We start from the raw sequence: 27,502 nt of genomic DNA, 5'->3' as shown, positions 1-27,502 counted from the left end.
TCGAGAACTACACGAAAACAGACAATCTAATTCTAACAGAAATACATATTATCTTTTAAAGACTTGATTCTCCCCACACTTAGTTAGCTGTGGTGTCGAAATTGTGATTAACTTCGTTGTCGACTTCCATCGGACCATGTATGTAATGTTTAACTCTGTGACCATTAACTTTAAATTCAATCCCATTTGAATTTATTAATTCTATCGTTCCGTATGGGAAAACTCTTTTGACTATGAATGGTCCAGACCATCTTGATTTCAATTTTCCAGGAAATAGCTTGAATCGTGAATTGAAAAGAAGAACTCTGTCTCCTTCTTTGAATTCTTTTGAACTTCTGATTCTTTTATCATGCCATTTCTTCGTTCTTTCTTTATAGATTAACGAATTTTCGTATGCTTCATGTCTTAATTCTTCTAATTCGTTTAGTTGACTTAATCGTAGACGTCCGGCTTCATGTAAATCAAGATTACATGTCTTCAAAGCCCAAAATGCTTTGTGTTCAATTTCTACTGGGAGATGACATGCTTTTCCATAAACAAGTCTAAAAGGTGTGGTTCCAATTGGAGTTTTGTAGGCTGTTCTAAAAGCCCAGAGTGCATCCTCCAATTTAATGGACCATTCCTTTGGATTTGATCCTACGGTTTTCTCTAGAATACGTTTTAAAGCTCGGTTGGTATTTTCAACTTGTCCACTTGTTTGTGGATGATATGCGGTGGAGATTTTATGAGTTACTCCATATCTTTTAAGAACTTTCTCAAGTTGATTATTACAGAAATGAGTACCCCGATCACTTATTAAAGCTTTCGGTGTTCCAAACCTTGCAAAAAGACGTTTTAAAAAATTGACTACAACTCGTGCATCGTTAGTTGGGAGAGCTTGTGCTTCCGCCCATTTAGATACATAATCAATGGCTACGAGTATATATAGATTATTATGAGATTTTGGAAATGGACCCATAAAGTCAATACCCCAAATGTCAAATACTTCACATACTTGGATGACATTTTGTGGCATTTCATCACGTTGACTTATTTTTCCGGCCCTTTGACATGCATCACAGGATTTGCAAAGAAGGTGTGCGTCTTTGTAAATTGTAGGCCAATAGAATCCAGCTTCATAAACTTTTCTTGCTGTTAGTTGAGGCCCATAATGCCCTCCTGTTGGTCCTGTGTGACAATGGTTTAAAATTTTACTAGCTTCATCTCCAAATACACATCGGCGTATTATTCCATCGGGACAACTTTTAAACAGATGTGGATCTTCCCAGAAATAGTGTTTTATATCACTGAAGAATTTCTTTCGTCTTTGGTACGATAATCCTTTTTCAAGGAATCCACAAACTAAGTAGTTTGCATAGTCTGCAAACCATGGAATTTCTTTATAATCTATCTTCAATAGATATTCATCAGGAAAGTTGTCTTGTATGGCCGATTCATTCAGAACTTCTAATTCGGGATTTTCAAGACGAGAAAGATGATCAGCGGCGAGATTTTCTGCTCCTTTTTTATCTCGGATTTCAATATCAAACTCTTGTAAGAGTAAGATCCAACGGATTAATCTTGGTTTAGCATCTTGTTTTGAAAATAGGTATCTAAGAGCAGAATGGTCGGTATAGACCACCGTTTTTGCTAGAACGAGATATGATCGAAATTTGTCAAAAGCAAAGACAATAGCAAGGAGTTCTTTTTCAGTAGTTGTATAGTTCGTTTGTGCTCCTTGTAATGTCTTACTAGCATAATATATAGGTTGAAATCGTTTTTCAATCCTTTGTCCTAAAACGGCTCCCATTGCAAAATCACTTGCATCGCACATTAGTTCAAATGGTAGATTCCAATTTGGTGTTATCATGATCGGTGCATTAGTGAGTTTTTCTTTAAGAATATTAAAAGATTTGATACATTCATCTGAAAAGATGAATGGCGCATCCTTTTCTAGGAGTTTATTCATAGGAGTGGCAATTTTAGAAAAATCTTTTATGAAACGTCGGTAAAAACCGGCATGCCCTAGAAAACTCCTAACTCCTCTAACATTGGTGGGATGTGGAAGTTTAGCAATTACATCTACTTTAGCTCTATCCACTTCAATTCCTTCTTTTGAAATTTTATGTCCAAGAACGATGCCTTTTTTAACCATGAAATGGCATTTCTCCCAATTAAGTACTAGATTTGATTTTTCGCATCTAATTAGCATTCGTTCCAGATTAACTAGACATGATTTAAATGTATCACCGAAGACTGAAAAGTCATCCATGAATACTTCCATGCATTCTTCTATCATGTCGTGAAAAATCGCCATCATACACCTTTGAAAGGTTGCAGGGGCGTTACAAAGTCCAAATGGCATGCGTTTGTAAGCAAAGGTACCATAAGGGCACGTGAATGTGGTTTTTTCTTGGTCCTCGGGTGCTATTGGAATTTGAAAATATCCGGAAAATCCATCTAGAAAACAATAGTAACTATTTCCGGCTAATCTTTCCAACATTTGATCTATGAAAGGTAAGGGAAAGTGATCTTTTCTGGTGGCGTCATTTAATTTTCTATAATCAATACATACACGCCATCCTGTTACAGTCCTAGTAGGAATAAGCTCATTTTTCTCATTTGTGATGACAGTCATGCCACCCTTCTTAGGCACGCATTGAACTGGGCTTACCCATGGACTATCAGAAATTGGATATATCAAACCTGCATCTAGCAGTTTAATAATCTCTTTCTTAACTACATCTTGCATATTAGGATTTAGTCTTCGTTGGCGTTGCACATACGTTTTATGACCTTCTTCCATAAGGATTTTATGTGTGCAATACGAAGGACTTATTCCTTTAATATCATGAATCTTCCATGCAATGGCTGGTTTATGAGCTTTCAACACAGAAATGAGTTGTGATTTCTCATTTTCAGTAAGAGAAGACGATATTATTACAGGTAATTCAGATTCACCATGTAAATAAGCGTATTCCAAATGGTTTGGAAGTGGCTTTAACTCTAATTTCGGAGGTTCTTCTATCGATGATTTATATCGATATCTGTCTTCTTCTTTTAGCATTTGAATTTCTTCTGTTGTTGGTTCATATCCATTAGCTATAAGTGTAGCTAACATTTCAGCTTCATCAATTGGTTCATTACTTTCTCCTAAAGAACATTCTCCTGTTCCTTGTAATTCTGGAAATTCTTCTAATAATTCTGCATGTGCATCTATAGTTTGAATATAATAACATGTATCATCTGCAGATTGTGGTTGTTGCATTGCTCTATCAACTGAAAAGGTAACACTCTCATCCTCTATACTTAGGGTCAGTTTCTTACCGAACACGTCTATCATTGCTTTAGCCGTGTTTAAGAATGGTCTTCCTAATATGAGAGGAACTTGAGAATCTTCTTCCATGTCCAAAACAACAAAATCTACTGGAAATACTAAAGTACCAACTTTAACTAGCATGTTCTCCATTATCCCTCTAGGATATTTTATTGATCTATCGGCTAGTTGTATGCTTATTCTGGTTGGTTTCAATTCTCCAAGGTCTAGTTTAGCGTATAGTGAATACGGCATTAGATTTATACTAGCACCTAAGTCTGCCAATGCTTCTATTGAACTAAGGCTACCCAGAAAACATGGAATTGTGAAACTTCCTGGATCAGATAGTTTTTCTGGTATCTTATTCAACAGCACTGCTGAACAATTAGCATTCATAGTAACAGCCGAGAGTTCTTCCATTTTCTTTCTATTCGTGATTAGATCTTTCAAGAATTTAGCATATCTTGGCATTCCTGAAATCACATCAATGAAAGGAAGATTTACATTTATTTGTTTAAACATATCCAAGAATTTGGATTGCTCGGCTTCAAGTTTTTCCTTCTTCATTTTACTCGGATAAGGAAGTGGTGGTTGGTATGGTTTAACATAAGGTTTAGCCTTAACTGTGTTATCTTCATTAACCTTTTCAACTACCGGTTCTTTTTCCTTATCTTGATCAGGTTGTGGTTCTTGTGGAGTAGGAATAGTTTCATCAGAAGTTACAGGTATTTCAGGTGTTTTAAGTGTTGTACCACTTCTTGTGGTAATAGCTTTAGCTGTTTCATTTCGGGGGTTAGCATTTGTATCACTAGGTAAACTTCCCGGTTTTCTTTCACCTATTAACCTTGCTAGGTTACTTACTTCTTGTTCCAGATTTTGAATAGAAGCTTGTTGATTTCTAAATGCTTGAGCATTTTGTTCATTTGTTTGTTTTTGAGATGTGAAAAACTGCGTTTGAGTTTCAACTAGCTTCGTCATCATATCTTCTAAATTCGGCTTTTTATCATCGGTTTGCTGTGGTGGTTTGTTTTGAAAATTCGGTCTTTGCTGATTGTAAGTATTATTGGATACTTGTTGATTGCTAGGACCTTGTTGGTTGTTGTATGGAATATTTCGGTTATAATTCTGGTTTTGATTGTAAATCGGTCTTGGCGGTTGATAATTATTCTGATAATTATTTCCAGGCCTTTGGTTTATGTATGAAATATTCTCTCTTTGTTCCATTGTTAATTCAATACTGAGACAATCTTTTGTCAAATGTGGTCCTCCACACTGCTCACAACTAATTCGTATAGCATGAATATCTTTAGTCATCTTTTCCATTCGTCTTTCGAAAGCATCTATCTTTGCGGAAATGGAATCTAAGTCATGGCTAGAATCGGCTCTAGCTGCTTTAGATGATCTAATGATATCTTTTTCTTGGTGCCACTCATGTGAATGGGAAGCAGTATTATCAATAATTTTGTAAGCATCGGTTTCGGTTTTCTTCATAATAGAACCACCAGCTGCTATATCTATGTCTTTTCTTGTAGTGATGTCGCATCCTCGGTAAAATATTTGTACTATTTGACAGGTGTCTAAACCATGTTGCGGACATCCTCGTAATGACTTTCCATATCTTGTCCACGCCTCATATAGAGTTTCATTTGGTTTCTGTGTGAACGTAACAATTTCTGCTTGAAGTCTTACGGCTTTAGATGCGGGAAAGAATTGTTTAAGAAATTTGTCAATTAAAACGTCCCATGTATCGATCGCCCCTTCAGGTAACGATTCCAACCAATCTTTGGCTTCTCCCTTTAAAGTCCAGGGAAATAACATGAGATATATCTGTTCATCCTCCACTTCTCGTATTTTAAATAGTGTGCAGATCCTATTAAAGGTACGTAGATGTTCATTTGGATCTTCCTTCGGCGCACCACTAAATTGGCATTGATTAGTCACCATGTGTAAAATTTGTCCTTTGATTTCATAATCTGGCGCATTAATGTCTGGATGAGTAATTGCGTGACCTTGGCCAGTGCGTTTAGCTCTCATTCGGTCTTCCATACTTAAAGGTTCCAGATTCTCCATAATTGAATTTGTGGAATCGGAATCACTGAATGATTCTGATTTAATAGTTCGTTCCTCAACAATCTCTGTTTGAATGATTGGTGGTTCCGGAGGAAAGTTTAATGGTTCAGGATCTATGAACCGTTCCTGAATATTTTCTGGATTCTCAATTGTGATGTTTGTTTCAAAAACTGGATTATCGGAAATTTGAACTGAAGTACTTGGTCGACTGGATGACGATTCTAAAGAAAAATCAACGGCGGTTATATTTGTTAAACGATGTCTTGATCTAGTTACAGGTGGTGAACGTACAAAAGGTGATGAACGTCTTGCTCGGTGCATTCACTGAATATCCTATTAGTTTTAAAAAGGAAAGAAAAATTATAATAAGTTATCCAATTAATAGACTTTTCTGATTTTGCCCACGTTTCGAATAGCCAAAAGATGCAGCAGAGGGGCAGGATTCGTTTGGTCTCAATATAATTGAGGACTGTTTGGCTCCAATAACCCGGTCCACGTACAAATCCAACTATTACTACGAACCAGAAAATTTTGATGTCTATCAATTTAACCACTTAAAATAAATTTTCGTAATTTTAAGAAATTTAGATAAGAAGTAGAAAAAATTCTAAGTCCTAAAACTAGAATAGCGAGAAATAAGAAAGACAAAGAGTTCGTCGCAAAATGTCGAAAAAGAAAAATGGTTGAAAAATAAAAGGTGACGGAAAAATAAAAGAAACTTATAAAAACTTAAAAATACTTAACTAATTTAACCTTATTACTACAACTAACTTAAAATTATAATCGCAAATTGAAATTACTAATTGGAATGATAATTGGTACATAGTAAAAGGTCTAAAAATATTAAAACTTACAAGGAAAAACTAAATCCCAAATGGAAATAACTTAAAAAGAAACTAAAACTTAAAAAGGCGTCGCAAAATTCTAAAGCACCTAAATCTTAATCTAAAGAAAAAGCACTTAAGGAATTCTACGGCAAAGCCTAAAAATCTAGGAGTAAAAATAACTATAGCTAAAACTAAGTTTAAAATTAATTATGAGCTAAAAAATACAAATATTACGCTACAACGATTAAAAAGGTACAAAATATAAAAATATACAAAAAGTTGTAAAAAGTACAATTTTTATAAAAATATTATTATTTATTTAATAAAACTACAAATAATACAATTTTATTAAAACTAATTTAACAAAATACAACAAATTAAATAAAAAGTAAAATTAAATCTAATAATAATAATAATAGTAATTAGGTTTTAATAATAATAATAATAATAATAAATAATAACCCGTGATTAGGGTTTTTGTCCGAGTGTCAGAGGCCCTCCGCGAGTTGCGGTGAATAAAGAGGAAAACCCCGCGAGTCGCGGGGTTCAGAAAAACAGTTGACAGGTTTCACTTTTTACGCGTTTTTCTTTATTTTTTTTTTTTTTTATTTTCTTTTTTCTGTTTTTAGTTTAAATAAACGATTTTTAATAAAATTTATATTTTTATAAATTAAAATAAAGATAAAGAAACTTATAAAACTTAAATATTTAACAAAATCCTAAAAATACTTATATTTTTGTTTTTCTTTTTATATTTTTGAATAATTAAAACGTATTTTTACAAAAACGACTTTTAATAAAAGTAGATAAAAATCTTTTTTTTTTTTTATATTAGCGTTGCGCTTCCGGCTTTTAAGAGTTGTCCCCGGCAGCGGCGCCAAAAATACTTGATGTCAAAGCAGAGGGGTATAAAATACTATTAAATTTTAGCAGAAAATACTATTAAATACGATACAATTTTACACAAGATATTTATTTATTTATAGAATGGATATACTTAAACCTTGCTACAACACTTATAGGCAGTGTACCTAATCGTACAGTAGTGTAGTTTTTAGTAAGTCCGGTTCGTTCCACAGGGAGATCTTTAAGCAAAGCTCAACGCTATATTAGTTTACTTTTATAAAAATACAAATATATATATAAGTAATATTATTATTATAAAGAGGGGTTTTTACCGTTTAATGACCGGTTTGTCGATTTTAAAACTTTAGTCGCAGTTAAAACCTAATGTAAAATATAAAATAAATACAAGACTTTAAATTAAAGCGTAAAGTAAATAACGATAATGAAATTGCGAATAATAAAAATGCGATAAAATTAAATTGCGATAATTAAAAGTACGATAATTAAAAGTGCGATTAAATAACAATAAAAGTGCGATAATTAGAAATGCAATTAAATAACAATAAAAGTGCGATAATTAGAAGTGCAATTAAATATAAAATAAAGGAAATAAAATATGAAATAAAAGAATTATGCTTATTTAAACTTCCGTAATCATGATGTTTGACGTGTTGATTTTAGTTTTATGCCCATGGGTTAATTGTCCTTTGTCCTGGATTATTCAATATGTCCGTCTGGTTTTTGTCCATAACAGTCCATCAGTCATAAATATAAATTGCAAGTGTCCTTGTCAAATTATTATTATACCCGAAGATAAATATTCCAACTAATTGGGGATTCGAATTGTAACAAGGTTTTAATACTTTGTTTAATGAATACACCAGGTTATCGACTGCGTGTAAACCAAGGTTTTACTACTTTGTTAACAATTACACCAATTACCCTTGAATGTAATTTCACCCCTGTTTTAATTATCCTAGTGGCTATTAATCCATTCCCGTGTCCGGTTAAATGAACGATTATTCGTACATATAAATACCCCGCCCATCGTGTCCGATCGAGTGTATATGGTAATTTATAGGGACGCCCAATTGTAAATCTTTATATTAACATTAACAAACTTTCATTTAGTTAAACAAATATAAAGCCCATTAATAGCCCATAGCCTAGTTTCCACAAGTGTCGTTCTTTTATCCAAACCCCAATTATGGTACAAAGCCCAATTACCCAATTTTAGTAATTAGCCCAACATCATGATTACTTCGTTTTAAATAAGCATAATAATAACTTAGCTACGAGACATTAATATAAAAAGGTTGAACATAACTTACAATGATTAAAAATAGCGTAGCGTTACACGGACAGAATTTCAACTTACACCCTTACAACATTTGCTAACATACCCTTATTATTAGAATTATAATTAAAATTAAAATATAAATTATATATATAAATATATATTACTTATGAAGAGGAAGAGAAAAAGGATAATAAACTCGTCAGAAAACTGGCTATTTATAGGACCTGACCAGAAATCTCACACCATGCGACTCGCATGGTTTTGTGCTTCTGGCCATGCGAGTCGCATGGCCACCCTGGATTCAGCCAACTACTTTTGTTTTCTTCTTGCCGACGTAATATAATAATAATAATAATATATATAATATATAATTATATATAATTATATATATATTATATTATATTCTTGTGCATAGTAGACTAGATATTTTTGGTCCGTTGCGTCGGGCGTTTCTTCTTGGCTCAGGTCCCGGTTCCGGATTTTCGGACGTCCTCGCGTATTATTTTATATCGTGTACTTTGCGTCTTGTAACTTGTACTCTTGTCATTTTGAGACGTTCCTCATCAATATTTTGAACCTTTTTGATTGTATCTTGTACTTTTTAGCTTTTTGGTCGTTTGCGTCTTCAAATCGTCGAATCTGTCTTTTGTCTTCACCTTTTATTATTTAAACGAATATCACTTGTAAATAGAACAATTGCAACTAAAAGCTTGTCTTTCTTGAGGAATAATGCTATGAAATATATGTTCGTTTTTAGCATTATCAGTCATTCTAATGCTAAAACACACTAAAATGGGTGAAAACAGGGAAATAGGTATTTTTAATACTTTGTTGAAGTTATGTATCAAACAGGAGCAAAAATAGTAATAAAATGCAGAAAACTGGATGAGCCGCCGGCATGAAGGCACTGAAGCCGCCGGCTTCCCTGCCATGTTCCAGAATGTTCCAGTTTTGATCGCAGAAATTGAAGAACTTGGCGACCAAGCAAAATATAGCCAAGCCCCCGGCTTCACACTGAAGCCGCCGGCTTAATGCACACGGTTTAGCCTTCGTGTTGTCCAAGTTCAAGCTAAATTTAGAAGATATTCTAACCTTCATTCGAAAGAAGTAAAGCCTCTAGCTTTACACTGAAGCCTCCGGCTTAAGTTATACGGAAAGATACGACGTATGTTTCAAGTCCAAGTTTTACATAGGCTCCAATTCAAGTCAAAAGAAGTCGCTGGCTTCCCATCCAATTGCCGCCGGCTTGGGTTGGCGGTTTCAGAAACTATAAATAGAGACCTTTGGGGTCAGTTTTATTCATATTAGAGCTCTTGTACTCCGCCTTCAGAGGTAAAACAAGAATTATTTAGGATTTTTCTTATTTCAAACACTCAAGTAATTCAATCAAGTATTTGCTTTTCAATTCCTTTTATGTCGGTATGATTTCTTCCATTAATTCTTGTCTTTATTTGTTTTTACTTTAGTTATGGGCTAATAGCCTTACATATGCTTGAATCATGTAACTCCTTGTGAACATTGGTCAATTATTCGAACTATATAAAAGAAAACAGAAAACCGCATCTAGGATATGAAGCCGTCGGCTTCATAAACCAGAGCCGCCGACTTTATCATATTATTATGCTATTTGATTATGAATTATACTCAGATAAAATAAAACACTATTCGGCGAAAGTTTTCAACAGAGCCAACGAAGCCGCTGACTTCGTTTACCAAGCCGCCGGCTTTATCATCTAATTACAGAAACAGTTAAATTTGACAGAATCTCTGGATTTTCTGTTATATCTTTTGTCTGATTAAAACACCACTGTTTGATTAATCTGAATTACATAAACAATCACTATTAAGTTTTAACTAGAACATCACTAGGGCTAAAGCTTAGTAAACTTAAATAAAATAAAATCGGATTATTTTAATAGCGAGGATTATAGCTAGTAACTATAATCAGGACTTGGTTAATCATACTAAATCTATTATCAGGTCTTAAGCAAGCAATAAATCTAGACATCTATTCTAGGATTAACCTGATCAACTAGTCTTGGATTAGATATTCGTAGTTCATTAATAAATCTGAGTTTGGTTTTAATACAAATGCAATTGTGAGCAAGGTGTGAAAGGTTCAAGCATGTGTTTTTATTTAATATTGTTTATTTGTTCAATTTATTTATTTTCAATTTATTTGTCCTTTATTTCCTTGTTAATTAAAGCAACCAAATCTTAAAATCAAAGTTTTATATTCTAAATCCACTCGTTCTCTTGGGACGAACCTTAACTTACTAAATACTAAATTACATCTGATCGGATTTTGTTGCTCGTTAGGACTTTAAAAGTAAACCGTAAATTAAGATATTATAAAATTAAAATTTAGATTAAAAGATACGCACTACAGCACACATTTTTGACACATCAACTTTTTAGCGGGAATCGCAGTGGAATCATAAGAATATAACTTAAAATTAAAACACCAAAGACAAGTGGTGACTGTCCTCCTTTAGGGATAGGTTGTTGGGCTTCCGATTTAAAGGGTCCTTCCGGAACCTAGACGTTGACGGCCATTTATTGGTGAATAACCTAAAAACACTTAAAAATATACAACGAATAATCCAAAACTTTCTATGGAAGATCACTTAAAAGCCTCAAGACAAATTCATGGAACTGCTATAATTCCACCAACTATTAAAACTAATTTCACTATTGGAAAACAAATATTAGACTTAATTAAAGAAGAATGCCACTGTAATGGAACTATTGAAGAAGATGCTTACCACCATCTTTGCAATTTTACTAGTATATATACGCTATTTATATATAATGAAATAGAAGATGAACACATTTATCTTATCCTTATTCCTTGGACACTCAAGGGAGCAGCCAAGGACTGGTTTAATCAACTTGCTGAAAGAAAAATCTCTACATGGGATCAAATAGTTGAAAAATTCTTAAAATGATTCTTTCCACCCTCTAAAATGATAAGATTACAAAATGAGATAACTCAAGTTAAACATGGACCTCAAGAAACTTTGTATGATACTTGGACAAGATATGAAAAATTAATAAAGTCATGCCCTCAACACGGATTAAATGATGTTCAAAGATTAATACATTTTTATAAAAATATAACAATTACTACTAGAAAAGAAATTGATGCCACTGCTGGTGGGCCAACTCTTTTAAAACTCCCGAGGACGTACAACAATTAATTTTCGAATTAGCCATTCAATCACATGATTGGTACCAAGCAAATAGTAATCAACAGGAAGATAAAATTGAAGTAAAGAATGAGATAACTACTTTACAAGGTAAAATAGAAATTTTAGAAAAGGAACTAAAAGAATTAAAAGAAAAATCCATTTTAGGAAATGTCTCTCACATCTCACAAGAAGAAACTTTAAGTAAGGGGTTAGATGATATGATACAAGGATATATTTATAATCAGATCGAATTAAATAATGTTATTCTATATAAAATATCCGAGCTATATCATAATCATCAAAATTTGATACCTGACCTAGAAAAAGATTTAGGAACCTTATCTAAACAATTAGCTATTAGAGAAACTGGAACATTACCATCTAATACATTAGAAAATCCTAAGGGAAATCAAGAAATTCAAGCTATAACTACTACGAGTGGTAAAACAACACGAGATCCTGTTATGCCTAGTCAAGAGGAAAACCATAAATCACTCAAGGAAACTAGTGATGAAGAGAGTATTGATGACACTCCTGCTAAAAAAGCTGCACCATCTAAAAAACCCTTAGAACCTTTTCCATACCCCCCAACAACTTAGGAAAGAGAAATAACAAAAACGTCTAGAAAACTTCGCTAATATGTTCAACCAGATAAACGTTAATATACCTTTAATTTAATAGATGTATTAAAAGAAAATCCATATTATGGAAAATGCTTAAAAACTCTACTATCTAATAAAGGTAAAGGCACGAAAAATCATCTAGATTCATAATAAAATAACGTAAAGCTATCTTTCAAAAGTATGACATACCCGAAAAATTAGGAGACTCAGGAAGTATCACTGTCCCATGCTCATTTAATAATTCTAGAATATATCAAGCATTAGCAGATACGGGCGCTAGTATAAATTTAATGTTGTATTCATTATATAAAAGACTAGGTCATGGAGAGTTAACTCCCACTAGAATGTCTATTTGTTTGGCCGATAGTTCTTTTAATTATCCGATGGGAATTGCCGAAAATATACCCGTAAAAATTGATAGATTCACTTTTCTTGCCGATTTTGTTATCTTAGAAATGAAAGAAAATGATAAAATACTAGGTCAACCATTTTTAAGAACCGCCGCTTTTGAATTTCAAATGCAAACTAATACATATAGTTTAGGAATATGTGATGATAGAATCACTTTAAATAATCACTTGAACTAGATCTCACTTGCCCTACAATAAAATATGTAGAAACATGTATTGAAGAAGAATTCGATGAATTTTTATTAATGGATATAAATGAATTCGTATATGAAATATAAGAAGAGAACCTTGATGATGAATTTGAAGAGCTAATGAAAGATGAAATGAATGAACTAATAGAGGGGGAACATGAACCTATAACTGACGAATTAAGCATAAAACACTCTCTCGAAGCACCACCAAAGATACAATTAAAAGAATTACCTTCTCATCTAGAATACGTATTTTTAAAAGATAATTCCGAACTTCCCGTAATCATTTCCTCTGAATTATCTAAAAAAAGGAACAACTCTTAGAAGTCTTGAAAAGACATAAAAAGGATTTCGCTTAGAAAACCTATGATATTCCGGGAATTGACCCCACCTTCTGTACTCATAAAATTCTGTTAGAAGAAAACACAAAACATGTAATTCAAAGACAAAGACGTCTAAATCCTAATATGGCTGAAGTAGTAAAGAAGGAAGTTTTAAAACTATTAGACGCAGGAATGATTTATCCTATATTCGACAGCCAATGGGTTAGCCCAGTACAGTGTGTCCCTAAAAAGGGGGGAACCACTGTTGTCCCAAACGAGAATAATGAATTAATTCCAACTCAAACCGTTACCGGTTGGCGAGTTTGCACAGATTGCCGTAAACTAAACGAAGCTACCCGAAAAGATCATTTTCCACTTATGTTTATTGATCAAATGATTGAAAGATTAGTCGGAAAAGAATACTACTGTTTCTTGGATGGTTTCTCTGGATATTTTCAGAATCCAATTGACCCTCATGATCAAGAGAAAATCACCTTCACTTGTCCTTTTGGTACATTCGCTTATCGAAGAATGCCGTTTGAGTTATGTAATGCCTCAGGCACCTTCCAGAGATGCATGACAGCTATCTTTAATGACATGGTGGAAGATTTTATGGAAGTCTATATGGATGATTTTTCCGTCTTTGGAACATCTTTTGACTCCCGTCTCTCTAATCTGGATAAAATGCTTGCTCGTTCTGAAAAAACGAATCTTGTTCTTAATTGGGAAATATGTCATTTTATGGTAAGAGAAGGCATTGTCCTTGGCCATAAAATTTCTAATAATGGAATTGAAGTTGATAAAGTAAAAATCAATGTAATTGCCAACCTTCCCGAGCCCACTAATGTTAAATCAATTAGAAGTTTCCTAGGACATGCTGGATTTTATAGACGCTTCATTCAAGATTTTTCCAAAATTTCTCGACCATTAACTAAACTCTTGGAAAAAGATACCTCTTTTGAATTTAATGAAGATTGTAAAAACACTTTCTCTATTTTTAAAGAAAAACTCACTAATGCACCTATTATTATATCACCTGATTGGTCTAAACCCTTTGAACTGCGACGCTAGTGATTATGCAATAGGAGCTGTCTTAGTGCAACGGAAAAAAAAACATTTTCACCCAATCTATGCTAGTAAAACACTAGGAGGTGCTCAATTGAATTATACAACCACTGAAAAAGAATTATTAGCTATAGTCTTCGCTCTTGATAATTTCGCCCATATTTAATCATGAATAAAGTAATAGTTTGCACCGATCACTCTGCGCTTCGATATTTACTTAATAAACCCGACTCTAAAGCTTCACTCTTGCTTATTCGTTTCGGTTTTTTCAGTTTCGGAACTTTTAAAATCAAAACAGAAAACAAAGCGAAACCGAACCGAGAACCGAAAACCGAATTTGAATTCGGTTTTGTTTTGGTTAAAACCGAACTCAACTTTCAAAATTAATTTTTAACTCAATGGGCCATCTTCATGTCCAACTAGGGGTGTTCATCGGTTCAGTTTTTGATTTTTCGGATTATTCGTTTCAGTTTTTTCAGTTTCGGAACTTTTAAAATCAAAACATTAAAACAAACCGAAACCGAACCGAAAACCGAATTTGAATTCGGTTTTGTTTTGGTTAAAACCGAATTCAACTTTCAAAATTAAATTTTTAACTTTTTCCGTACGAGATGAACAAACATTATCGTGTTAACTTTGTAATACATCATACTAAACTAATATATATAATCGAACATATATATACGAATTTACAAAATACAATTAGTTTATTAATAAAATATCATAATACAAAATACATATTATATCAAGAAAAAAAACAAAATCAATAACCAAGAGAAAGTCGATTTGAATTAATTACATGTAAAAGAATCTGGAGAGAAATAAATTAGAGAAAATATGAATTAATAATTTAAATAGAATTTCAAATCCGAGTAAACATACTTTGACTTGAAAATGTAAATTATCTACTCATATCCTATATCTAACACACATATACAATAACATTAATAACTTAATATATTTATTTAATAACGTACAAATTGAATTCGGTTTTCGTTTAACCAAATTTAGAAATTTCAAAACCAAAAACCGAACCGAAAACTGAATTTGAATTCGGTTTTCGATTTCGCTCGATCCAAAAACCATTTTATAAATTCGGTTTGGTTTCGATTTCGTGTTCGGTTTAAAGGTTTGGTTTCGATTTGGTGTTCGTTTTAATCGGTTTAGCCCAACCGATAAACACCCCTAGTTTCGTCCAACAACCATCGAAAACACCACGTAATACTTAGAAAATATTTCCCTCCTTATGCTAGTATGCTACAATCCCTGTTTATCATAAGGCTACTGACCAAAATATTATTGTGGTAACTCTATTTCAGAGACACTATACACCAATTTACGGAGTATAAATTATAGATTATCTCCCTTATATGAACACTCCTTTTAGGGTGTCATAGCCTCATAGGTCGACTTCAACTAATGGAAACACCAGTTACCCACAGCTATATGAGCCCGGACATCCAAAAATTTCGTCAGTCAATAGAAGCGTGAGTATCAATGGCGAATTTAAGTAGATGTAAGTGGGGTCAAAGGACCCCATTAAATAATTTTTTTTATGAATAAAATACTACTAAAATTGTATAAGATACCACTAAATTTATAGATAGGACCCTATGTATTTTAAAATTACCGGTTTTATGGAAGTAAATAGTTATTCTTTAGGGGAAAAAAAATATAAAGTATCACTCAAATTGTACAGTAACCCATTGCATTTTGATTCTAGAATCGCCACCGGTGAGTATGCTAACACTATGACACACAATTTGTAGAAAAGTTGCTGTATTTGTTATCCTTATGAAGGAATTGTTCCTAGGAATTCGCCAAACACACAACTTAAACAAGCCAATGGCCACATTTTGTTTGTAAATATTGCAGGTACAATGACAAAAATGGTTGGGCAACCTATGATAACCGCAACAGTATTCTACTTAACTTTTGTAACCAACACAATGCATAACTTTTGCCCACTTATTAGTTGCTAAGTCTAATATGATGTTACATGTAAACACGTCATGTAAGATCCAACTTAAACAGATATATACAATACATAAAAAAAACCTGATAGGCCTAATTGAATGGGCCTGATAAGAGTCTTATTAGGTGAACATGACACATAGCAAATTCAATAAATAAGCATACTTAGTTACTGTCTAAAGGTCATTACTCGAACAAAAAAACGCATAATCATAACAAAATGATCCTCATAAACTATATTTCTGACTTAAACTCCTTTTGTAAAGGCCCAGCTGGGAGTAATCTAGTCTACTTCTTTCTTTTTGATCACCAGATCCTCTATTTGTCTCTTCAAACTTTTAATCCCAGATGACGTGACCTTCAAACATTCCCTCATGTATAATATCGATAGGCGTTTACAGCCGTTACCTATAGCTAACAATCGGGTTGGTCGGTTTTCGGTTTGCAGGTACAACAGTTACCCACTGCCTAACATCATGGCCAACTCAGGTGAGTATGCTAACATCATGACACACAATTTGTAGAAAATTTGCCAACTTTGTTATCCTTAAGGAGGAATTTTCCCTACGAATTCGCTAGGTACAGAACTTAAACAAGCCAATGGCCAGTTTTTGTTTGTAAATATTGCAGGTACAGTGACAAAAATGGTTAGGCAACCTATGATAACCGCAACAGTATTCTACTTAACTTTTGTAACCAACATAATGCATACTTCTTTTTGCCCACTTATTAGTTGCTAAGTACAACACACTGAAACTAAAATCAATTTATTCAGAACATTTCATAAATTGAAACAACAGGCAACTATTTCAAATTCAAAATATGTAAAATACACCATGATCAATGATAAACAATGCCAATAAACCAACAAGCAGTGAACTTCAATTCCGAAAATTAAAAAACAAACACATCCACATGACATTCAATTCCGAAAATTTAAAAAACAAACACATCCAAATGAAAAGAATTCTGAAAAAAAAAAAAAAAAATGCATGAAATAAAGAAATGTGCTATAATTAATAAATCTATCCCATTACTCTTCGATAAGTTCTAACCTTGCTTCCAACATGGTTTTTTTTGCTAGTTCAAGGTTGTTGTTAATAGCTTCCAGGGCAACGTACGCCGCTTCGAATTTCGTATCCCGTTTCTTCTCTGCCACATCCACATCATCTACATTGATTTCCAACCGAGTGTGGAAAGACAAAATTATTTCAGTGTTGTATATCTGCCACGCCAAGAACACTACAATTATATCTAAAACCCCTTTTCTTGATTTCAATTTTGCCAAATACATATCTGCTTTCTTACTCAAAATGTCTTTGATTACCATAAATGGAATGGCCCTGATGACCCCTGCAACCGGTGATTTCTTGAACGAATATGCGAGGATTACAAGGCAAAAAAATTACATAGATCCACTCAAGAACTGCTTTGAAACCTTCAACAACTGTGACACGAAAATCAATACTTTGACACTCATCACTTGTCATATTAAACAGCCTAACCTGTTTATCATTTATCATGGCCAACTCTGGTATGCTAATCCCCTCTACGTCAATCACTTCTTTATTCATGAACTCTTCAAAACGACCCTCTAAAATGTTGAATGACCGAATTGAATTCTCGGTCAAAGTTAAAAACTTTTTAATCAAAACATCTGTTTTATTCAGTGCAGTACCAAAATCAACAGCTTCTATGTTCAAGATCGAAACTTTTTTAAGTATATCACCTAAGCTGTGATGTTTTAGCACGAATTTCACCTTCAAGATTGAGCGGTGCTGTAGCATATATAATTGAATCGTATGCAGCCCTCTTATTTACCATTAAATGTTGAATTTGTTAGAATGTGATCTGTGGAGTGAAACTGGTATGATAGAAATGGAAAAATGGGATTTTGGGGGGGGGGGGGAATTCTTTTGGGGAGAAATTACCATATATACCCATCTTTAATTATACACGACTATAAGAGGGGAAGAGAGGATGATTCTTACACACACTTTTTTGATCCTCACACATCAATTGAGTATTATTAGAATAGTAAAAGGTTAAAATAGGTATGTGAGGATCAAAAAAGTGTGTGAGAATCATCCTCAATTATAAAAGCTCATTAACCTTCTACATACTAAAAGTCATGCAAAATGTTGTAGTTTCAATTAAATCGTAATGTAGTTTTGTGTATGTTTTCACATTACAAAAGCTCCTTCAACTTTTCGTATATTTCCACAAAGGTCCCCCAAGTTTACACTTTCTAAGGGGTAAAAAATGTAAATACACAATTTAATTAAAATATAAGAAACTAATTCCACCAGAATTTATAACGGCCCTATCTTCTCGCTGGGTGTGAGTTAAATTTTTCAGAGACCACCGTTCAACTGGGAAAAATCTTAGGAACCCAACGGGACTAACTATACGCGAAACGGACACTTCTCAAAAAAACGCTAAACACAACGACAACCCGTGTCTTTCCGCTCGGCACGAGTTAAATTTTTTCGGCGGTAATGTCAAACTCGGAATAATTTTATGAACAAAACGATACTAACTACATTCGAAACGGACACTTTTTAAAAAACGCTAAACACAACGACAACCCGTATCTTCCTGCTCGACACGAGTTGAATGTTTTCGCCAACATCATTAGGCTCGAAATAATTTTATCAACAAATCGAAACTTACTACGTTCGAACCGGAAAGATTTTAAAAAACGCTAAAGACGACGACACCAACAACGACGTATAACTCATGGTCCGTTTTCCCTTCTTTAAATAAAACTGCGTTAAATATGAATGCGCCGACCGAAAGCCCCCGCCGCATCGCGCGTGCCGGTCTGGACTAGTTAATTTACTAAACATAGTCAATTTATATAATTTACTCAACATTAAAATTCGAAGGTGATGCTCACATACCACTTTTTTATCCATGTACACCTAGTTACCTATTATATCCGTTAATTATACTTACTATAATAATATAAGTTCAACTATCTAGATTAATCTAAGGAAATAACTGCGAGTTTATGAGATAAAAGTTTACATGGATCAAAAAGTTTATAAGATAAAAATGTACATATAAAACGGTTTTACTTATGCCGATTTGTCAATCAGCCCATGATTTAAGCGCCACATAGGAGGAGAGAGAGGTTTTTCTAACAAAAAACCTATACATATATAATTTTTTTCCTTTTTTTTTACCTCACACCAAAATTATTTATACATGTGATAAATACACCACATCATTCATTCACATGGCTTTAATTTACTTTTTTAATTAATTATTTAAATTGTCTAAATGTATGGGGTATGTATCAAGACTTACTTTTTACAAAGCATACCGAAAATTATCTTTTAAATTTAACAATTTTACCAAAGCCTTTTTAATATCTTTTTATTCAAATAACCACTCAAACACATCTACCAAGAAATTTTAATGTATATCTCTAGGTTTTTAAAATTTGAAATTTGAAATGAGAGAATTCTTAATTCTCTTTCTGTAAATATATGAAAATCAAATCCTTAGATCTACAAACTCAAAAAACTGCCCAATCTCCCTCTCTTCTTCATCTTCTTTTTGCAATCATCTCCTTTTTCCAAATCTAATTTTCTCTCTAATTCAAATCAAGATTTCGACCAGGCTTAATTTTTTTTTCTTAATTATGTTTCGTAAACATTTCTTCAGAGTTATTTATCTAATGATATTGTATGTTTTCTAAATTTATGTTTCTTTTCATTTTTTGTTTTAAATAATATACTCTTCCATCTTCTCTTTCACCCACTTAATTTTCTTACAATTACAATCTCTCAATCTTACGTATATTTTTATATGCAAGTACTTGACGATACAGTTTGTGCGATTTTTCTGGAAGAGGGAGTCAAATCAGAAAGCTTGGAATTTGAAAGTAATGAAGATATCCCATTTCTCGCAATTACTATACTATCTAAAGGACAAAACTCTGTAGCACTATTCATCAATAGTAAACTAGGGGTATTTTCGTCATTTCACTTTTTTTTTATCTCCAACGATAAAAGAAGCAACTTACGTAAAAGAACCAACCTTTTAATGTTACCAAAAGATGTTGAAAAAAATTCTTTTTAACAAAAAAATCAACTCCCTTTTCTTTTTCTTTTTTTCCCTCAACGATAAAAGAGACAACTTTCGTAAAAAGAACAACCCTTCAATGCTACCAAAAGATGTCGAGAAACATTCTTTTTTACAAAATAGATCAACTAACTTAAAAAAAAAAATTCGGAACGCTAAAAGAAGCAACTTTCACAATAGGAACAACCCTTCAATGTTAGATGTCGAAAAAAAATTCTTTTTTACAAAATAGATCAAAACCTTTTTTTTTAACTCGCATTCAAAACGGAACCCCCGACGCGAAGCGGGGGCTCCACAACTAGTTATTACCAATTGAAAACGATTTTATTCCTCACCTTTTATGTTATTAAGAATGTGTAAGATTGAAATATCCGGCTCTCAATTTGACTTTTTCAAATATTTTGTTGACTTCTTGCCCTCGTGAAAAGAATAAAAAAAGTGTGAAAACAATAAAAAAGAAATTCAGATAATGAGCTTTTATTTATACACATTTTACTTCAATTCATATCATGAACCATCAAGATTCTCTAATCTTTTAACATTGTATAATTTTGGTTTGGTTCATCTCAATTCTTTTCTGGGTTGTCTTCATCACTGACATCCACCACCACCACCGTGTTTTTGTATTCCGTTTTATTCCGACAACCATGATTCTGTCGGGAAGAGCAAAAACTGCCGGAGCGGGAGTTTTCTGGCAGTGGCCGGAGGTTGTGGTTGCTGGCGTACGGTGGTGTCCGACCATCTCTCCTCTATTTTACTTTGTGCATGTTTTTATTGTACCATGTGCCTATTTAGTTGTACTATGTGAATTTCATTTCTTTATTTTTAAGAACGCAGTAAGAATATATCTTTGAGATTGATGAAATAGGAGAGAGAAAGATAAGAAGTAATTAAGGGGAAAATGGGAAAGGAAAAGTTTTAATGGTAGGTTATATGATTCCACCTACGTGTCTACAGTCTTTTTTTATTGGACCAAATGGCAAATTGATGATAAATAGTATAGTGAAAAAAGAAAACATGTGGAAAATAGGCTGAAATACACAAAAATTATTAAAATTTTAGACTTTTTGGTTAACTTTAAACCTCGAAAGTCTCAGAGTTATCCATTTTCTAATTTAATCATAATAATTACTTGTAACTTCTAATTCTTTATTTTCTTTTAGATTTAGAGTTTAGTGTTTCAATTTAGGGTTTATATATTAGAGTTTGGGTTTAGATTTAACGTTTAACACAAAGAGTTTAGGGTTTTGAGTTTATGGATCTAAAATCAAGACACTAAATCATAAACTCTAAATCAGGCTAAATTTAAAAAACAAGTTATATCATCACTGGTCAAACATAAATATGCTCAAATAGAAAAGTTAATGTTGATTGCATGATGGAGTGTTTAAGAACGTTTATAGCTTTGATCTCCAGTCCGGTTTACCGTGGATAACCCTTATTGAGATGAGGATCTACGAAAGGGTGATCAAAGCTACGTCCACCATTGATGGAAGTTGCCGCAACAATGGCCACTAAAGGTGGTTGCATAGGGTTTATGTTCATGGAACATACCTATTACCGTAAGAGTATTTTCTGGATGCAAACTTAAATTCGAGTAATACAGAAAACGTTGTGTCGAGTTAAGGAGATTAGGGTCGTATTTATAATAAAACCCTAACCCTAGATTATCTCATAATGAGGTTTTAGATCTTACCGAATAACAACCATAAATAATGGGTTTATTGCTGGAGAAGGATCACACTTAATTATGGATAAGATCATATCCGATTGCTTTCGTATGCGCTAAGCAATACACACATGCGCACCTCCTAATCATATGTTCTGGTAATATTCTGGACGTGCGCGCCGCACGTGATACGCACGAGCGCCATGCGCGTAGGTACGCGTATCATTAAGTCCCCCAGTTTAATATGATGTGCGATCACCATGGCACATCATGTTAAACTACTGCTTAGGAGCACTTAAAATGAAATAACATGTGTTAATCTTCGTATTAAAATAATGATATCAAATGGTGTCTATTAATTTTGTTGATAACAAATTCCAAATTTATCAGAAATGGGAAAAGTTCCGGTGAAAATTAAGTCCGTTGTGTACGGATTATCACCGTATCAACAAAAGGTGATGCCTAGTTTATGGAACGAACTCGTAAACAAGATGACCCACAAAGTAACCGAGAATTGGCTTAATGCGATTCTCTTAGTTGGTCCCATTGTCGGCACCTACACGTAAGTAACGAATCCATAATCTCTATCTACTTATAATTATTAACATTTGCATCTTTTGTTTGGATTCGTTTAAATAGCTCTTTTCGTTGCATGATTAATTAATTGTCTGTTTCTACATATAGAGAATATTATATGTAAAATTTTATGAAGTTCATGCAAAATGTATGCAATTTGAATATTTCTTTGAAGGATAGGAATTGTGTAATTGATAGCCAATTTGTTCAACATTCTATTTACTAATATTGGTTTCGTTTCCTGCATTGTTGGTAACTTTTAACCTTTCGACTAGTTGATCTTTTCCGTTTTAATCTATTTTGTAACTTAAACTACCATGCTTTTTCAAAAGGTTAAAATGCATTTTCATGTAGTACTATTTGTAATCGTGTGTGTGCCTTTTTATAAGAAAATGTGTAAGATGATATCTTAAAAGATAGCAACGTACATTTCCTAAACCTTCTGCATTTTTAAACTAGACGTGGATGAAAATAAAAACATATAAGGTTTTCGGGCTATTTAGGGAAGCAAAGTATTTTTACCCACTTGTACCAAGTCTAACCTTGTTATACAAAATCCAAATTCAGTTATTTTACTTGAGCTGATTATGTGATTTGTGGATGTAGGTATATTAACACTTACCAAGAAAGAGAGAAGATGGAGCATAGATACTGAATTACAACTTTCCTTCATATTATATACTATAATACTATAATTGTTTCTGGTTATAGCTTGAATAATTAATTGACCTTAAATAAACATATTCTACGGATTATTTTGTTTACTACTCGTAGCTAGTTGTTCAGTTTACAAACCATTATATAATAATAAATTTATTACATCACATATGGAACCTAGATGATTACCAAAAAGGGACCAAAACTTACTCAAATCAAAACTTGCGTATTGATTATCAGTTTCACATATTCCTAAAAACTTTTACATTTTTCCTCCTTCACAATTACTCCCTCCATCCCAAAATAATTGTCATGATTTGACATTTTGAGTCGTTTTCCTTCAACTTTGACTTTAAATATATTTCTTTGTGTTATATAATATCGAATGAAAGTTATACCAAATGAAAACACATTCGAAAATCAATCTATTCATATAAATTTCATCAAATATGCTACAGCAAAGACCAACAAATAATTAAAGTCAAAACTTAATAAATTGATTTTAAAAAGTCCAACAGGATAATTATTTTGGGACGGAGGGAGTAACTTTTATTGATAGTTTGATACACAATATGATCAAATAACTTTAATACCCTTATTAATCTTAAAGTTCAAATACCTTACAATCAGAAGCAAAATATAGACTTGTGTGTGTGTTTAAAGTGATTATTGTTATTTTTTATATAAAACACTTACAATACTCACCCGATAAAAAATATACAGTGTAGAAAATGTCACCTTGTATTTTTTTGTTCACTTTCTTTTTTTACCTTATACTTTTGCCTACCTTTTTATTTATAAAAAACTTTTACCTTATTATTTTTATCTATTTTGAAAAGAATTTTTAACATATATATCCTTCATAACCTTTTAAATCACATATATACCCACTTAAATGAATTAATATCATATATGCCCATAATTTAAGTGACCTCTATATGTTAAATACTTAATGTTGTAACGATATCTGTTACCTAGTATTTATTGTTAGAAATTGGGTATGAATTGACTGTCCGGATTGATCTTTAAATCGTGTATATCAGTCCAACTACCATCTTCACATAATTAGCTCACCTGATCTCCTACATACGTGGTCAGCATATTCTAGATCCATATTAATAGCTTATATTGTTGTATGTAGATGTAGATGTACTATTTAAAGACGTACTCTATACTGGTTAAAGTAAGTTATCACTTCATCAAATCTGTTATGGTAACAGAGCCTATACAGACTTAAATCGTCATCTCCACCTGTGATTTTTTTTTCTTCTTTCAAATACACTATGTCGGCTTCAACAGAAATCATACAAATTCAGGCCCCAACTCATTTACCTACCAAACTCACTACAGTCAATTTTGAAGTATGGAGGCGTCAGCTCTTCTCAACCCTAATTGGGTATGATCTCCTCGGCTATATTGATGGCTAGATCAACCAACCCCCAAAAACAGTCGACAACAATGCAAACCCAGCCTACTCCATTTGGTTTCGTCAAGATCAAATACTCCTAAACGCTATTCTTGGCAGTTGCTCACCAGCGATTCAAACGTATATTTCATCAGTCACCACATCTAAAGAAGCATGGGAAAGGCTTACTGTGCTTTATGCAAATAAATCTCGGTCTCGTGTTATTTCCCTAAAGCAACGACTCATAGAGAATTCGGCTGAAGGGAAGTCCATCTCCACATACCTACAGGAAATGCGGTCAATAGCAGATGGCCTAGCTCTTGCAGATAGCAAAATTGAGGAGGATGATCTTGTCCTCTATATTCTTCACAGTCTGGGAACGGAATTTAAAGAAATATGTGCTGCTCTACGGGCACGTGAAACACCTATCTCATTCGATAAACTTCATGATAAACTTATTGATTATGAAATGCAACAAAAATGAACCATTTCACCCACTGAACCTATCATTTCGACTGCTAACTACACGCAACGTGGTTATCGGGGCTCTCGTAACAGATACTCAAGAGGAGGCTCATCACCAAAATATGGTCGTGCTCAATCTGTTAGCAAGTCATCAATACCCACTCATTCAAACAGACATTTCAATTCTACTTCCTGTTTTAACAAATACGCATATTGCAACTTCTGTGAACGGGGCAGACACTTTGCAAAAGAATGTCGCACCCTTGCACGTTTCCTTAAAGAAAATGAAGTTGCACCTGTAGCCAACTATACTGCCACTTCGCATGCTTCTCCGTCATGGATCTTGGATACCGGTGCCTCCCACCATGTTGCTGGAGATACGTCACACATACAGTCCTTTTCTGACTATGGTGGCCCTGAAGAGATCATCGTAGGTGATGGCTCAGGTTTAAAAATCTCTAAACTTAGTCATACTATGCTTACTACTAATTCTCGATCCTTTATACTAAATGATATATTATGTGTACCATCATCTCGTACTAATCTCATTTCAGTCGCAAAATTTTGTCAAACTAATGGTACTTCTTTGGAATTTTTCCCTTTCCATTTTATTGTGAAGGATCTGAACACGTGGGCACATCTATTTCGGGGGAAAAGCAGAAATGATCTTTATTGCTTGAACCAGGCTATTCAACCGCAAATAAACACTGTGAAGATTAACCATACGTGGTACAACCGTTTGGGACATCCTTCATCACGTATTTTAAATTTTGTTATTAAGAATGCTCATTTAGCATCTGTATCATCTTCAGATGCTAAATTGTATTGCCATTCATGTCTATGTAATAAAAGCAAGAAATTGCCATTTGGTATTTCCTCACTTACAAGTTCCAGACCACTTGAAATTATTTATTCAGATGTGTGGGGCCCGACTGATAGTTCTATTGATATGTTTCGGTATTATGTTATATTCATCGATCATTATTCCAAGTATATGTGGGTGTATCCAATGCAAATGAAGTCGGATGTATCATTAATTTTTCCTCAGTTTAAATTACTTGTGGAAAATATGTGCAAACAATCTATCACCACACTTTATACAGATAATGGAGGTGAGTTTATTGGTCTCGCCTCATATCTTAGTAATAATGGCATTTCACATCTCACTACGCCTCCGCATACGCTTGAACACAATGGCTTTGCGAAACGCCGACACCATACTTTAGTCACCACTGCTCTCACATTACTTCAGCATGCTGGTTTACCAACTAAGTTCTGGTCATATGCCACCACCACTGCTGCTTATCTTATCAATCGCCTCCCGACACCAACACTCAAAAATAAATCACCCTTGGAGGTATTATTCAACCGCAAGCAGAATTATAATCGCCTTAAGGTCTTTGGTTGTTTGTGTTATCCCTGGCTCGGACCATACACCACATTAAAGCTTCAACCTCGATCAACGGCTTGTGTCTTTCTTGGCTACTCCCTCACGCAGTCCGCTTATAAATGCTTTGATCCAATTTCACAAAAAGTTTATACTTCCAAGCATGTACAATAATTTCCTCTACGATAATCAAATGTTGACTACACTCGACTTCCTTATCTGCCCACCAGTGAGATGTCCACTACAACATCTCCATTGGACCATTCACAGGCTGATATGTCAGATCCAGAGATACCCGTGCAATCCAACCCATTACCACCACTTCTTACTCATGTTTCCACCTCTACATCTTCATCAACTAGCAATACAAACAACCCACCTGCACCCACAACTACGCCTAACCCATCTACATCTACATCTACACAACCCTCAATTGATACTAATCATTCTCAATCTTCTTCTCAGCCTACTTCTCGATCGCAAAGAGAGAGAAGACCAAATTCAAAATACTTTAATCCCATGTTTATTAATACGGTTACTGCACACCCCATCCCTCCTACCATTGAACCCACATGTGTTTCCCAAGCTCTCAAACATGCTGAATGGAGGGCTGCAATGTCATCAGAATTCAATGCACTTCTCAATAATCACACATGGGATCTCGTGCCTTACACTCAACAGAATGTTCTCGGAAATAAATGGGTTTTTCGTGTGAAACGCAAACCTGATGGTTCTATCGATAAATTCAAGGCTCGTTTGGTTGCCAAAGGGTTTCATCAACGACCCGACATTGACTATCATGACACATTTAGTCATGTAACCAAACCAGCCACTGAAAGGACCCGTTCATATACATTATAAACGATTCACAATAGTTGATTACATTGCTAGGTATTTGACCTCTATATGATACATTTTACAAACATTGCATTCGTTTTTAAAAGACAATCTTTCTTTACATCGAAAATTGACAGGCATGCATACCATTTCATAATATCCACTATCCAACTATAAATTGATTTAATAATAATCTTTGATGAACTCAATGACTCGAATGCAACGTTCTTCGAAATATGCTATGAAAGACTCCAAGTAATATCTTTAAAATGAGCAAATGCACAGCGGAAGATTTCTTT

General features: G+C 33.6%; 1 protein-coding gene across 1 annotated transcript; it reads left to right on the top strand.

Moving 5' to 3' along the window:
* Positions 1 to 22,268: 22,268 nt before the first annotated feature.
* On the top strand, positions 22,269 to 23,107 carry LOC139899095 (cytochrome b-c1 complex subunit 8-like). The gene is made up of 2 exons (XM_071881911.1): positions 22,269 to 22,438; positions 23,059 to 23,107. The coding sequence occupies exons 1-2, from the start codon at positions 22,269 to 22,271 to the stop codon at positions 23,105 to 23,107; spliced, it is 219 nt and encodes a 72-aa protein (XP_071738012.1).
* The last annotated feature ends 4,395 nt before the right edge of the window (positions 23,108 to 27,502 follow it).

Source organism: Rutidosis leptorrhynchoides, chromosome 3, assembly GCF_046630445.1.
Source record: "Rutidosis leptorrhynchoides isolate AG116_Rl617_1_P2 chromosome 3, CSIRO_AGI_Rlap_v1, whole genome shotgun sequence".
Taxonomy (NCBI): Eukaryota; Viridiplantae; Streptophyta; class Magnoliopsida; order Asterales; family Asteraceae; genus Rutidosis; species Rutidosis leptorrhynchoides.
Note: the sequence above shows the minus strand (reverse complement) of the source record. Positions and strands in the feature narration are given on the sequence as shown.